The 14,832-nt window shown below is 39.1% G+C and overlaps 1 protein-coding gene across 5 annotated transcripts in view; it reads left to right on the top strand.

The window, feature by feature from the left end:
* sh3kbp1 (SH3-domain kinase binding protein 1) overlaps nt 1–14,489 on the top strand; it is a 34,890-nt gene extending 20,401 nt beyond the window's left edge. For 3 of the 5 annotated variants that reach the window (XM_020657423.3, XM_065948803.1, XM_065948802.1), the window contains 14 exons: nt 44–123; nt 1,070–1,159; nt 6,599–6,665; nt 7,413–7,507; nt 7,691–7,786; nt 7,920–7,971; nt 8,096–8,167; nt 10,423–10,561; nt 10,668–10,738; nt 10,876–10,982; nt 11,203–11,334; nt 11,858–12,069; nt 12,151–12,214; nt 12,761–14,489. In XM_020657423.3, coding sequence (XP_020513079.2) covers nt 44–123; nt 1,070–1,159; nt 6,599–6,665; nt 7,413–7,507; nt 7,691–7,786; nt 7,920–7,971; nt 8,096–8,167; nt 10,423–10,561; nt 10,668–10,738; nt 10,876–10,982; nt 11,203–11,334; nt 11,858–12,069; nt 12,151–12,214; nt 12,761–12,799 — 1,316 coding nt within the window. In that variant the 3' untranslated portion in view covers nt 12,800–14,489. The remainder of the gene's footprint in view (nt 1–43; nt 124–1,069; nt 1,160–6,598; nt 6,666–7,412; nt 7,508–7,690; nt 7,787–7,919; nt 7,972–8,095; nt 8,168–10,422; nt 10,562–10,667; nt 10,739–10,875; nt 10,983–11,202; nt 11,335–11,857; nt 12,070–12,150; nt 12,215–12,760) is intronic. The other 2 variants (XM_065948801.1, XM_065948804.1) reach the window with 2 other exon arrangements.
* Nucleotides 14,490–14,832: the final 343 nt, after the last annotated feature.

The raw sequence follows: 14,832 nt of genomic DNA, 5'->3' as shown, positions 1-14,832 counted from the left end.
TGTGTGTGTGTGTGTGTGTGTGTGTGTGTGTCTGTGTGTGTAGGTAAGGACAGTCCAGGCAGTGAGAGTGATGGAGCAGACAGTCGGTCAGAAACGGGATCAGGAGAGATCCAGCCCAAGAAGGTAAACGATGATGTCATTCTCCTGACTTCTCAATGTTTGATTCACCGCCTTTAGGAGGGAAATATCTGACTTTCTCACTTCATGTAAATCATCCGTCATCTTCAGCTAAAGATCAGTTTCGAGTGGTGCTGGTGGTTGGTGAGCGTGGCAGGCAGCCTCAGGCGGGCAGCCTGGTTTCGCACCTGTCTCTCCTTTCTCGCAAAATGTTCCACACACTCTCTCTCTCTCTCTCTCTCTCTCTCTCTCTCTCTCTCTCTCTCTCTCTCTCTCTCCGGACTTATAACTCTGTCCACCGTCCTATCTCTACAAAAACAGCGAAAGTCGACTTCTCCTGCCTTGCGAGCTCTACCACCATCGACTACATGTACCAGAATGCATTGTGCATAAGAAGCCACAGCCTTTGCCTTGCTCTGCTAGTGGGGCAAAACTGCGTAGAAGTCAATTTAAAAACACTGTTACATTTCTAATTGTCTAAAACATCATCTGAGCTTGTGTTTTCTGATGACATTCGTTGCTGATCAGGGTTTAAGTTTTACCGATTTTGAAATACAAACGAAGGCAGAGACTTGAAATCCCAGATGAGACAGATTATCGTTCTTCGGGGCTCACCATCAGCATCTAAAGATAGCTCCGGTGCAGAGAGTAAAAACAGATTTTTACAGCTGTGCTGAGCTGCTCCCCTGAGATTCAGTGCACTTTGGTAACAAGTGCAGGCTTCTTTTTTTTTTTTTGACACTTTGTATGCAGAAAATGTGCAAAATTTCCCAGTAAACCCACTCAGACGGTTTCAGCTGACTGCAGCAGCTGCCGCCCACTAAGCAAACTATATAAGGGCAAGTTCTTGAAGCTTTACACGGGTCACTTTTTGAAATGCAAACCACAAAAACCACCTTTTTTTTGGTGTACCTTTACATTTACTCTGTTTTATGTCATTTCATCATTTTAGGTCAAAGGATTTGGCTTTGGTGACATTTTCAAAGATCAGCCCATCAAGCTCAGACCACGGTCTATAGACATGGACTCAGAGGGGGACAAGGTGAGACACTGACACACACACACGCACACACACTCACACACACACACACACACACACACACACACACACACACACACACACACACACACACACACACACACACACACACACACACACACACACACACACACACACAAACCTTGGACACATTCACATCATACATTTTTTGATACTGTGATCATTGTATTGTGTGCAATGAGGGAAGGAAGTCCCCGTTATTTTCTTGGCTCCTCCCCTTCCTTGGATACAGTTGTACGGCACAGGAAGTCGTTTTAGTGTTGACACAAAACAACACACACACACACACACACGCACACACACACACACACACACACACACACACACCCTGCTGGGATTTGACAAGCAAAGCAGAAGTGAGAGCTCGGTGGGGCAGAGAGAGAGAGGGAGGGAGAGCGGCAGAGAGGAGGGAGGTGATACAGCTTTTCACTGACGTTTACATTCGCACACACACACACACACACCAAACAGTCACAGTCACACACTCTGTCTGCTGCTGCTGGAGCTCCGTCTGTCTGAGTTTGACTGAACCTGAGGAGAGGACGGTAGGTTCTGTTCCTCTATTCCTCTATGCGCTCATGTTTTTCCTTCTATTATCCCCAGCTTTGTTTTCTGCGTAATGTGCACTTTTAATGTTAAATTAAACTGTTCAGCTACACAGAAGTTTTATCTTTAAGTAACTTATCACATGACGAAATGCAGAAAACTAGGCTTTGTCAAGTTTTCTTATTAAGATTACAAAAGTTAGGAACAAAGTAAAACGTTTCTGTTGCAGTAAATTGTTCCTTTCATAGTCACAATAAGACTTTAAAGGCTGTTTCAGGGCAGGGAATACTGATTTGAGGGGAAAAATGTTTCGAATCATGCTAATTTATGGCTGGGAATTAAAGGCCTGGTGCTTGGAAATAACAAAGAAAAACGTGTGGTTTTGCCAGTGATTTTTTTGTCGTATTTAGAGAACGTTTTAATTATCTACTTTCAAATGCAGAGTACACCCGAGTTTTAAAGCTGCTGTGAGCAGTTTTTAGCTGGTCATGAAACAGACTGTAATTAAAACTGATGTCTCGATATGACCTGAAAAAAAAATCAAATGACAAGAAAATCAAGATAAAAAGTGTTGTAGAAACATATTTTCTAATTCCTGTTATCGCTGCCACCGGGTCAGTGTTGGATAAGGAGATTAACAGCAAACTGCTAAACAGACTTTATTTATTTACTTTTCAGGGAAGAGACTCAGTGAGTAATATATGTGGACGTTAAAAGAATGCATGATGAGATATTTTGTCTTTGAAAAATACTTATACAGGACAAAATTAGCAGGTAAATATGAAATACCGTTTTTGCCCACAGTGGGCGCCAAAATTGACAAGAAGTCAAAAGCTTTAAAGATGTTTTTAAAAGCAGATATCTGCTTTGCATCAAACCAATTCTAGAAGTAAAAAGGTTGGTTCCAGGGTTTTGTTGTTTTGGGGAAACGGCCCCTTAAATTTGACTATTTTGTTTTAAAAGAATTGAAAAGTAATCAATGTTTCTCCAAAATGCCAATCTCGGCCGAGTGAAACGGCTTCTGGAAACAAGTTTTGATCATCAGAACATTTAAAGCTCTATGAAAAACGAGGTTCATAATCCATTGTTTTTGAGTTTAAATAAAAGCCTTTAGAAAAAATCTTCCCTCTGTATGACGCTAGCTGAAACCTTCAAATCATTTTTTGAGTAGCTCAACCACAAAGAGATGAAACCACATCACATGTGTGTGTGTGTGTGTGTGTGTGTGTGTGTGTGTGTGTGTGTGTTTGCCCTGAAGGATGTGTGTCAGCCTGTCCTGCTGAGCGGGAAGTTGTGATGTTGCTTTATGGTGAGACGAGACGCTCTGCTCTCTAATGAGGCTCTGAGGAGGTGACAGCAGGCCGTCTCCATCCGGGACGAGGGGGTCTTTGAGTCACATGACGCCACGTCAACTGTGTGGTTGATCTGCCTGCAAATGTCACAAAGTTGAGATGCACAAAGTGATTAAAAGTGATGCACAAAGTGATTAAAAGTGATGCACAAAGTGATAAAAGTGAAGCACAAAGTGATTAAATGCAAGTTTGAGAACATTTGGAGTGCCTTTGCTAGCTTGAAATAATAATTTGGATGATTATTTGCATCAGGATGAATCAGAGCCAGTGCTCTGTTAGCGCCAGTGTGAAAAAAAGGGGAAGTGTCTTGCAGATTTGTGTCTTTGCAGTGCGTCAAAGTCACTTGTCCTTGAGATCAGCTGAGTGCTCAGTGTGAAACAAAAGTCTGCAGTGTAAACTCTTTCCCAGAAGTGTCATCCATGAGACGGTATCACAAAAAAAACCCCATGAGTGTTGGAATCCCCTGCCTCTGCAACACTAAAACCACAATATGCACAGTGCAAATTCAACTTAAAGGTCAGGTTAGGTTCAAACAAGAAGATATTTCCAGAAAAGATGAGAAGCTCTTATCTTTAAAGCTCATAAATGTTGTTAGTCTACCTGATATAAAATCTCAAATTAAAAACTATTCCTGGTCATATTTAAAACATGGACATAGTCTCAGTGGGATCACCCATTGGCTTCTGGAGAGTCTGTAGGAAGAACGACATTTCGGTCCCCATATTGGAAATGCTAACTCCACTTAACGGGCAAAGAGGGAGGAGCTACAATGCTTCCACCTTTTGGTCAGATCACAACCCTAATTATTCAAAAACGATGGGCTATAAAAAAAAAAAGTGATGCCCTGTACATCTTAAACAAAAGAAATGATCTATAAAGACCAAAACTGTTATTTTTACTAGGCTGTAAACATGTTAATTTCTGCTGTGAAAATCGGCATTTAATATGGACTTTTGGAGCCAGCCTCTAGTGGACACTCAAGGAACTGCATGTTTTTGCTCTTACTGTACGCAGTGGCTTCTTGTTTCAACAGAGGTTGCCGCTTGTTTCTGATATCCTTAATTGGAATTTAGATATCCAAACTGCAGCAGGAGAAAGGGAGAAAATACAGATTCTTTCAGTAAGCATTGTTTTATAGTCATTGCAAAGAATCCACCCAAGAAACCAAATGACTTGAGATACAGCAGCAGCAAGTGCAAATGCTAACTCATTTCTGGGTTTTGGGATTTAATTCTGCGGCACTTTTTAAATATGAGATACTCTGACATTCAACCTCCCCGTGATGTCGTTAAGATATCTCACTGCTCCCGGCTCCACATGAGGGAGAGCGGGAAGGGTTGAGAGAGAGGAGGAGGAGGAGGGAAGCTGGTGGTGGTGGAGGAGGTGGTGGTGGTGTTTTTTTCTCTCTCCCTCTAACAGAACAGAGCAGTGTGTGTGTTTGGGACAGACTGGGTCTTGTGAATGTGTGTGTTTTCCTGTGGAAGAGCCACCCTGGTTCCACAAATACTGTCGAGGGATCCACTCCAGCCGCAAAACAACGACTCCTTTAACAGAACACACAGGACACACACACTCGCACAATCACACACACACACACACACACTCTCAGGCTTCTTCATTGAATCAGCTCTGTGGTGAACCTGATCTCATCCTCTCTAATAAGCTGGTCAGTTTGGAGCTGTGGGACAGAGCTGCAGAGAGAAAGGATTATTTATTTATTTTAGGTAATTTTTTTTACTTTCTACGATTTTATTTTTGTAGTAAGTAGATTTTCACATTTTTGTCATGCTTACAGCGTTACTCTAAAATCGCTAATGACTGCCAGTTGGTTGCTTCACCCCTGTGGTTTAGAGTAAAACATCATCACAACTATTTTACGATTTTGGTGATACCTCAACTTCCATGTTTCATGTTTCACTTTCAGGCCAAAAATTGTTTTTTCAGATTTATTTTTGGGCTTTCTATGCCTTTATTTTTATAGACAAGATCGTGGTTGGAGTCGGATATCAGGGAGAGAGAGAGAGAGTGGGGAACGACATGCGGGGAAAGAGCCACAGGCTGTTTTTGAACCCGCTTTGAGGACAACAGTCTGACTAGCGCTAATTAGCAAAAAGGATGCTGTCATGCTAAACTTAGATGGTGAACACAGTAAACGGTATATGAAGGCTAAACATAAAAAGGCTAGTTGTCAATGTCATTGTGAGCTTGATAGCAGGCTACCATTAGCTTTTAGCTCAATTAGCTAAACAGAACTATTAGCTACTTAGCTAGCGTCAATTGAAGTGGTGCCAGACAACTGCTTTTTCTTATTTTTTTCATTTTAATGATTTCATGTGCATCCTGGGAATATTACAAAATACTCTTTAAAGGCTTTATATGCTTTTATATATATTTTTCACACTTAAATATAATAGAAATCAAGTATATCCTCTGAAAATAACTCTGTGAGTCATGACTGTCTACAATGGGTGTAACACCCGAGTCCCACTGTCTGTGATGTTTTCAGAGATTTCAGAGTCCTATCTTCAGTTTGTTTACATCGCCAGGACGGCCGGCTGACTCTTCCCCTCGTGTATAAAAGTTGTTTAATTGAGGGACTAGAGAAAAGAAGAATAACATACTGTACTCACTGCTTAACTGTGTTTCTAGATCACGCTCATTTCAGGTAAATTTACATGCAGTGTGAAGATACCAGCATAATAAAGATCGCTAGCATTAGCATGCTAACACAACAATGCACCGCAAGTTGTTTTGATTTCATGCTGGTGCTCAAGGGCGACATCTGCTAGATCAAAAAATCACATATAAAGCCTTTAAAGAGCAAAAGGGATCCAAACAAAGAATAAAGCTGTGTAATAAAGCTGCTGTTGTACCATTAAAAAAACAATTTCTCAATAGTTCTCATAAACACTTTTATATAAAAAAAACAGCTTGAGTTGTAGCTGTTGAATTTATGAGCGTTTAGGTTGTTGTGTCATTTAAGAGCACCATTTTTTGTGATGAACAAGAATAACTTTGCAAACAAAATTTCTTAAAATGTAAAACCTTAAGGGAGTCTGAGGTTTATTTGAAAGTTGTGTCGGTAATTTACTTCTTAACTCAGATACTATGGTAAGAAAAGAAAGCTTTAAAATAGGGCTATGTTTACATGTGGAAGTAGTTTTTAACATTTGGGAAAAAATGTTTGGTTTTGCTTTTTCTGAACCCATCTTTAAGTCCAATATGTCTTTTTACACTGTAAATGCCAAATACGTTTGATTCATAGTTTCATTACATGCTGAAGAAATCTTCCAGAGACGTCAGTTTCTGTGACATCTCCTGAAAGTTAACTCTGCTGTCACTTTCACACAAACAGCAGCTGTATCAAACAGGGTCACAATATCCTCCAGAGATCTTTGTCGAGACTGAACGTAGCATGCACAGGAAGTCCTGAGCAGACCTGAGTGTGGTGACACTGAGATGATAACATTTTACATGAAGGTGTCAAAAACCAAACAGTTTCTTCTGTCTGTGCTTCACTCAGGTCAACGAGAAAGCAGCGAGCGGGGCTCCTGAAAGCATGAAGACTGAACCTGACAGCAAAGCCAAAGGTGAGGAGATAGAGCTTCACTGAATGACAAACGTTTAATTTAAACAGTCTGATAAACTGTTTCAATTGTAACCTCAAACAAAATGCATAAAAAGGGTTTAACCTATATTTCCCAGACTCACTTTTAAAGTTTACTTCTGTGGCAGCCTTGTTTATGTAAATTGTGATGTTATTCTAATTTAGTCAAGACGAGCCATTATTTTGAAAATGCTTCCATCTTGATGGTTTCAGTTGCTTGTGCAAACGTCTCCTTCAAGATGTTGTAAACAAATTAAAGCAGAAACAAGCTGTGTTAAAAGGAAAACAAACCTTATCATGATGATTAAAACAAAACAAACACTGCTGTTTTCTTAACCCTGAATTTGAATTTCACACGTTTTCCGTCAAAATGAGCTCAAACTCACAAAATCACAACAACTACCTGTGCTGAATTCAGATGTCGTATTTGTTACATCAGATTATAAATTTGTGATCTTCTTGTTGTCCTTTTGAAAATCTTTTTACACTCTAATTTTAGGCAATGAACCGCTAAATGTGTGATTTCCTCATTGATGTAACTACAGAACAACCGATTACACCATTGTCAGCTGTCATTATTCCCAGATTTCCTTTTTTTGAATATTTTAAAAGAATAAATTAGCTCGTCTTTTAAGTATGAAGCTGGAATAACAGATTTTTAAACTGAATATGTTGTTTCTCAGTTCTGTGGATGTTTTTCTCTAACTCTGTCTTGCCTTTTGATTGGCAGGACGGGAGCAATGTAAGGTCCTCTTTCCATATGAAGCACAAAATGAAGACGAGCTTTCACTCAAAGAGGGAGAAATCGTCAACATCATCACCAGGGTCAGTGAGTCGATTACGTGTGTGTGTGTTTACTGTGTGTGGGTGTGCTGCATGTTTGCATCATCTAGTTAGATTTAATGTTTGTAATGGAAACATATTTTACATCCAGATACACACTCACATGCATCCCATCAGACACTGAAGATGGAATTCAGACCAAACATTTCTCTCTTTTCTGTGCAGGACTGTGCAGATGCAGGCTGGTGGATGGGGGAGATCGGGGGAAGGCAAGGTGTTTTTCCAGATAACTTTGTCAAGCTGCTAGAACCGGAGAAAGAGGTACATTTTGCCAGGAACACACATGCAAAATATCCTTTGTTTACGGTGATTAAAGTAGCTGAGAGCGTCTCAAAAAGGGGAGAAAACCTCAAAGTGTTTTTTAATCTGCGTTTGTGTCTGTGTGGGTTAACAGAGACCAAAGAAGCCGCCTCCCCCCAGTGCACCCTCAGCGAAACACAACACAGGTACAGTAACACCGTGTGTTTTCATTTTCATTTTCTGTATCTATATTTTTTGGTTTTCTGAGAGGATTAAAAAAAAAGATGGATAGAAAAGAGAAATCAGAAACGTGTGAACTCTGACTTGTAGAGAAAAAGTCGGAGGTTAAGAAGGTTCCTCCTGAGCGACCTGAACATCTGCCACAGAGGGACCAGGATCGAGGTACAGTCATGATGACTTTGGCCCTGCTCTGCCGACCTTCAACCTGCAGCTCCTGCAGCATCTAACTACTTTCTTCTGGGGGGGCTGTTTTCACAAAAATACATTTTGACTGTGGCATAGATAAAACAAATAGTCAGAATTCAGGAAAATAACCTGCTGCAAAAAGCTATTACTATGCTAAACAGGTCCAATAAGTTCTGGGTAGATAAAGACTTTTTCAGAGTATAACAAATGGCCTTCGTAGTATCTGCATTCTACTGCTCAGTTTCAACCATCCACCACAGGCAGAATAATTTTTTGTAGAATTTGAAGGTGACACGGTTATTTACCTTAAAATTGAAAAGTGCCAGATGAAGTATCATTTTTGAGCCTGTAGGGTGGGAAGTCACTTTCATTATCTTAAATAAAAAATGGATGTCAAAGCATAGTATATGTGGTCAGCACTGGTGTAACTTCCAGGCTGTTACCACGGTCCTAAGCCCTGATTAGCTTGAAGGTAAAAATGTCTAATTGTTGATGCTTGAAACTACTCAGTCTTTATTTTTGTGATATAGTCCAACTTGATTTAGAAAATCTCAGGGACAAATTAAACTTGTTTTTTTAACTAGAGATCAGTCAAAGTATCTTTGTGAGAACAGCCCCTCCTTGTTCTGTTCAGCTGGTAGTGGATAGATTACTAACTTTGACACTTGATATGCTTAATATAATTATTCCAGCAGTAACTATGCTAGAGGGTGTTTTTTTTTCAGCTGTAAATGGAGCAAAACATGCAGCAGATTTCTTTGTTTCTGTGTTGATGTTGAAACAAGAGCCGCGGAATAATCGCTTACAGCATGTTCGTTTCCTTTTTGAAGCAGAGGAACACTAATTCTATTGGAAAAAAACGGTGTCTGCAACAGTCTGTGCAACAGGAAGTCTCAAGCTCTGTGGTTTTGTTTTCGACAGACTGGTGCGAGACACAAGCTCTCAGTTGTCTCTGATGTTATCTCAGTGCATCTTACCAATGAGCGTTATTCACATGACAAATACATTCAAAAATTCTGGAGTCATTTTCTGTTTTTGAGTTGATGCAAGCAGTGGAAGAAGTTTCCTTTATATATAGTATATATAAAAAAATGAATGTAAAAAGCAAAACATGCATCAAAAAGCAAAGTGTACTACTGTCATTACTATGATTTGTTTTTAACCAAAATGCTTAAAAACAATAAAGATCCATCAACTTAATTTAAATAAGATAAAATAAGATAATCCTTTATTTATTCCACAACGGGGAAATTTACATTGTTACAGCAGTAAAGAGCAAAGATCGCAAACAAAAAGTGAACACAGTACAATTTAAATAAAAAAGAAAAATTAAGAATGTACAAAAAAAGATAGATACTAAAAAATAGATAAAAAATAAATAAAAAAAATAGATCAGCTGAGCTGCAGTTTTGACAAAAATGTAAATAAATGGATAAATAAATAAATAAATACTAAAAGAATTAAAAATAAATAGATAATAACATAAGTATAAATTGCTGTTACAGTTTGCTTAATGATCATAAAAACTACCTAATGTAAGTTCTTATGTTGGTCCTCTGCCAAAACTAGGGCTCCAGCCCCTGTAAAGAGTCATAAGATAAATTGTAGGGGTCCTGAGATGATTAATGAGAAAGAAATTAATTTAAAAAAAAAGTCATCCTCAACAAAGTTTTTAATTTATGTTTTATTAAATGTGTAAAACTTTTTTTAGAGATAAATGGCAGTTTATCTCTTATAAAAGGCAGTATAAATATCAAGCAAATAATTCACATTTTACAGTTAAATGAGTTTAAGGAGAAGCTCTTCATATTAAAAACAACCCACAAAAACACTATCCTCAGCAGTTTCTTTGACTTGTTCACTTCTCAGTTGTTTCATATCTCAAGCTTACTGACATGCACACTTATAACCCAAATAGAAATAATACAAACCGTAACATTACTTACAAATCCTACCTGACAGCTGATTTTCCTGAACCTTACTTGGCCTTGTAATCCTGTTTTGTTTTCCTCTCTTTTGCCAGCCTGGGGCAACTACAGACCTTTCTTCCTCTTCTTCTTCTTCCTCTTCATTTTTTTTGTGTTTCACAATCCTCTTAAGCTTGCTGCAGCTCCTACCTTCATCTCTGAACTCCTGTCTTCTTCTTTCTCATCATGCATGTTTCCTCACCACGTGTGTGTATATATGTCATTTTGATCATTCATGTGTTTTTGGTTTGTGTGTGTGTGTAGGTGAAGAGGGCAAGTTTGGAGAAATCCCCAAGCCATCCCTCCCATCCATCCTCCCAAAGAAACCCCTCCCCCCAAAGACTAGCTCCTCCTCTTCTTCCTCACAACCTCCGCGGCGCCCAGAGAGACCGCCCACTTTAGCGTCAGTACATTCTCATACATGCACACTCTTACGAACAAAAAAAGAAAAATCCCATAATCATCTCAGCATACACAGCCTAATGTTGTTGTATGGTTTACCTGCTCAGGTGTGAAAGCCCCAAGTCTGAGGGCGGGGCTTCGACACCAGATTCTGCCCCTGACAGGTCACATGACACTGGTGAGTTTGGTGAGGAGCGTCGACCAATGAGATCAAAGATAAGGTTCCTCAGTAGCTGTCAGAGCGCTCTGTTTGTCTCTGTACGCAGGTGAAACCTAACATAACAAAAGTGTGTTTTTGTGCTTCTATTTGAACAGATGCGGACCTGGACGCCGTGGTGTTGTCAACGGAGAAGCTGAGTCATCCGACGGCATCTAGGCCTCGAGTCACAGACCGCCGGCCTCGCTCACAGATCATCTCAGCAGTAAGTGTTCTCATTGTTGGCTTGTTTCACATTTTCTGTTAGTCCTTCCATTTCCTGATATACTCCAGGGATTGTCTTTATATTAAGTACAAATATCTACTCTGACTTATGGGTACAATTATTTGATTTTAGTTGTCAAAGGTCACTGTGAAAGATATATACATTAACTTCAATTACTTGAATTATTAAAGCTATTTATCTCTCTCTCTTTCTCCTGTAGTCTTCCTTGTCCAGTATTGATATGGACTTACCTGTAGCGGAGGACAGAAAGGACAGACGGAGGGAGGAACTAGAAACAGTCACCCTCAAACCTTTGGAAGTTACCCTGAGGAAAGGACTCCACAACATCTCTGTACGGCCACTTTAACTGCTCAGTATTTATTTCATCCAGCAGAGGGCAGCAGAGCACAGTTTTCATGTTTGAGAGCAATGTTAAAAATATTGGTTTTTTGCTCTTATCAGCACTTGATCCACAGACTAACTGCTTGCATGTAAACATTACAGCTAGAGTGCATTTACAAATGAAAAAAATAATAGGGTCTTCCAGTCAAAAGTGGCTATTTTAATATATTCCACGACTGTACATGTCATCGTGCTTAGCAGATATCCAGTTATAGCTTGTTTGGAGCTTTTTATAATATCTCACAATGTACCGTATGACAAATTGTTTTCCCATTTTGATCTGGAATTGTTAATATTTAAAGAAAACTTATTTTCTGTTATTATCTGTTATTTAGAATTCTGCCAGCTCTTCAAAATCATAAAAAACACCACTAACAGTTAAGGTCACATATGTTGAGGGCAATATGACCTAACCTTAAAATATAACATCTAAATTCTTAAAATGACCGATCTGGGTCTTTATTTGCCTTCAGGTACCTGACTGTAAAGCACCACTGCCCGTCAAGCCTTCTGTCCTGACCCCGCCGAACTCCAGCCAGCGCCCTGTGTCCCCGTCTTCCTCCTCGGGTCTGACCCCCTCCCCCGAGCTCCGCCATTCACCTCTGACCCCCCCAACACTTGAGGAACTCAGGAACCAGCTGAGAGACCTGAGGTCCTCTGTAGAACTGCTGAAGAGCCAGCACAGGTACAACACACACCAAGGTGTTTGCGTACAAGTGTGTAAGAGTCATTATGCTGATGTGTTTTTTTTTTTTGTGTATTTCAGGCAGGAGATGAAGCATTTGTCGAACGCATTAGATGAAGAGAAGAAGATTCGTCTTAGTTTACAGGTGAGGGTCAGCACAGAGTTCTGGGTCTGTATGTACATTAATCCAACCATTCTGACTTTATAAGGTTAAAAAATCGAGGCAATAATTGAATAAATGAGCTATGAAAATCAAAGTATACAATAAAAATATCCTACATTATGTACCTAACAAGCATTTTGCTTCTGCATGTATTACTTCACTTGTGATTATATTTTAGAAGTGGCAACAGAATGAACCTAAAAATCATAAATTATCATGACATGTTCAGCAAAATTAAGTTTACTCATCATGTATAGTTAGAAATAAGGTATTTCTAATGCATTGTTTATTGCATCCATACATTTTTAAAGTACTATAATGCTTAAAAAATCTTCCTTCCAACACCTATTTTTTTCTCAATTCAAAACAAGAGTTCTTAAATGTTTCCTGGTCTATAAATAACCTGTGTTCTTTGTAAAACACTGCCTGAAAACAAATCAAATTTAGATTAGATAAAATGTAAAAGGCAGCAATTAAATACCAATTATTGCAGGAACTTAAACAACCTCATATCTCTTTGTTTGACAGATGGAAGTAGAGCACATAAAGAAGAACCTGTCAAAATGAAGAATATATCATTATCATCAGTGCACTATGACCGACACATCAGAGGCCAGCGTTTGAAAACATTCTCACTGTTGGCCCGAGAAACTACAGCCAAAACAAAGTTTGTGCCAAATGATCGTCAAGGTCAACATCAGCAACAACACATCAATATTGAAACAGCCACCTTCCCCTCCCCCGATGCCGCCTTATCCTGTGTTTTTCTTTCTTTCAATTTTTCTGTTAAAGAGGCTTCTCTGTTAAGTTTACTGTTATCTTGCCGATTACTTGTTGTGCCACTGGTACTGACTGACCGAGTCCTGTGGCTGTGAGTGTTGCCACAATGATGTCACGGCTGCCTCGGCGGTCTCACTGGTACTTTTTATGTAGAAGTATGAAGGAAACTCGGAAAAATCGACATCCGTAGCCCAGTTGGTTCAGACGACCTCTGTGCTGTTCTGTGTCCACTCTGCGGCCTTTGCCTCATATCAGTACGTGTGTGTGTGAGAGAGTGAGTTCTTATTTTTCCTACAAAATGGGGACAGGAGTTTTAATCCAACATAATGGGGACCTTTTGTAAAGCTAGGTTGTTTTGGCCAGACCTGACCTCTTATTGTAAGGTTTAGGATTTTGGTTGATTAAAACATTACACTTGAAGAAGGCACATCATTAGCATTAGTGTAAATGGACACATAATGGACCTTGATGTTTCTGTGGTACACTGCAGGCTGGTGATTTTGAAGCATCAGAACAAGCGTTGATTAATTTACCTGCAGCTCTTTCTTCTTAGTATCATAAATTTGTGGTTAAATGTTTTAGCTATATGGAGGTTAAACTTAAAAGCACATCATGACTCTTCCTCCATCATTTTAAAATGAAATGAAAATCCTATCAACATGACAAGTTGTAGCCTACTGTAGGTGCTATTTTCAAAATGTACATTTCGGGAAAGTGGCTGTTATCCTTGGGAGTTATATCACAAGATCTGTAATGTATTCAATTCAGCTATTGATTGCAGCTCAGTAGCTTAGCATAGTAGATATAATTTATTTGACAAAATTCAAATAGAAATTTGACTGAAAATAAAAGATAAAAAAAAGATTATGCACAGAAAAGCACATGAAACTGTGTGCACATACCCTATATGTCTTATTTGTTTTGTTAAGAGTATTGCCTTCCGGACAAAAAACGTATCATTTTATCTTTTTGCTTTTGAATTTTTGCTTCATGACTCCAGAAACGTAAAGAAACAACTGTGCTGGTTGCATCATATCCCCCAAAATAACAAAATAGTTGTTCATATGCATCTGATGTTCCTGGTGCTCTTTTGGTAGCAGGGAAAAGTTAAAGACAGGGTTTGAGGAATGTAGTCACTGAAAGGACCTCACAGGTTAATGAAGAAAAATGTGTGTGTGTGTGCATGTGTGTGTGTGGTTGCATGTACGGCTGTTTGCCTCCCTTCCTTATATGTGCACAGAATCTATGGCAACCCGTCACTGTGGCCTTCCTGTTTTGACTCCAAATATTTGTTCTTCCTTTCTTTCTTTCTTTCTATCTTTCTTTCTTTCTTTCTTTCTTTCTTTCGTATGACAACAAGAAAACTGCTACAACTGAGGCTACAAGTTGTTTTCTTGACTTGGTCCTTTCTCTCCAGGATAGTGATAAATATATACTTTTATATTTCAGTGTAATAAAGATGCTATTATGTACTGTATGTGCGCTTACTTTGTTTTTTTTATTAATGTCAAAAGTTCTTCAAATATCTGCCAGGGGGGGAAAAAAAAGTTTGTGTGTAGTAGACAGCGAAGGAAGAAATCTGTGTATTTCTGTTGCTCGTTACAAGACTTATTCAAGCAATTACTGCTCCTTCGTCAATACTTTTTAAAGAGTGATTGCCAGATAGACAAAAAAGGTCTTTGTAAACAGAGAAGTGGAAGTTGCTGATTCAGATTCAACGACCATTGAAACCACTGCAAGAGATCTGCATCAGCATTATTTAAAAAAAGAAAAAAAAGAAAACAGACCAAATCTGTGAATATGTGACAGAACACATAATG

The sequence above is a fragment of the Labrus bergylta genome, chromosome 20, assembly GCF_963930695.1.
Source record: "Labrus bergylta chromosome 20, fLabBer1.1, whole genome shotgun sequence".
NCBI classification, from domain to species: Eukaryota; Metazoa; Chordata; class Actinopteri; order Labriformes; family Labridae; genus Labrus; species Labrus bergylta.
The sequence above is the reverse complement of the archived record's forward strand: the minus strand, read 5'-3'. Positions and strand labels throughout refer to the sequence as shown.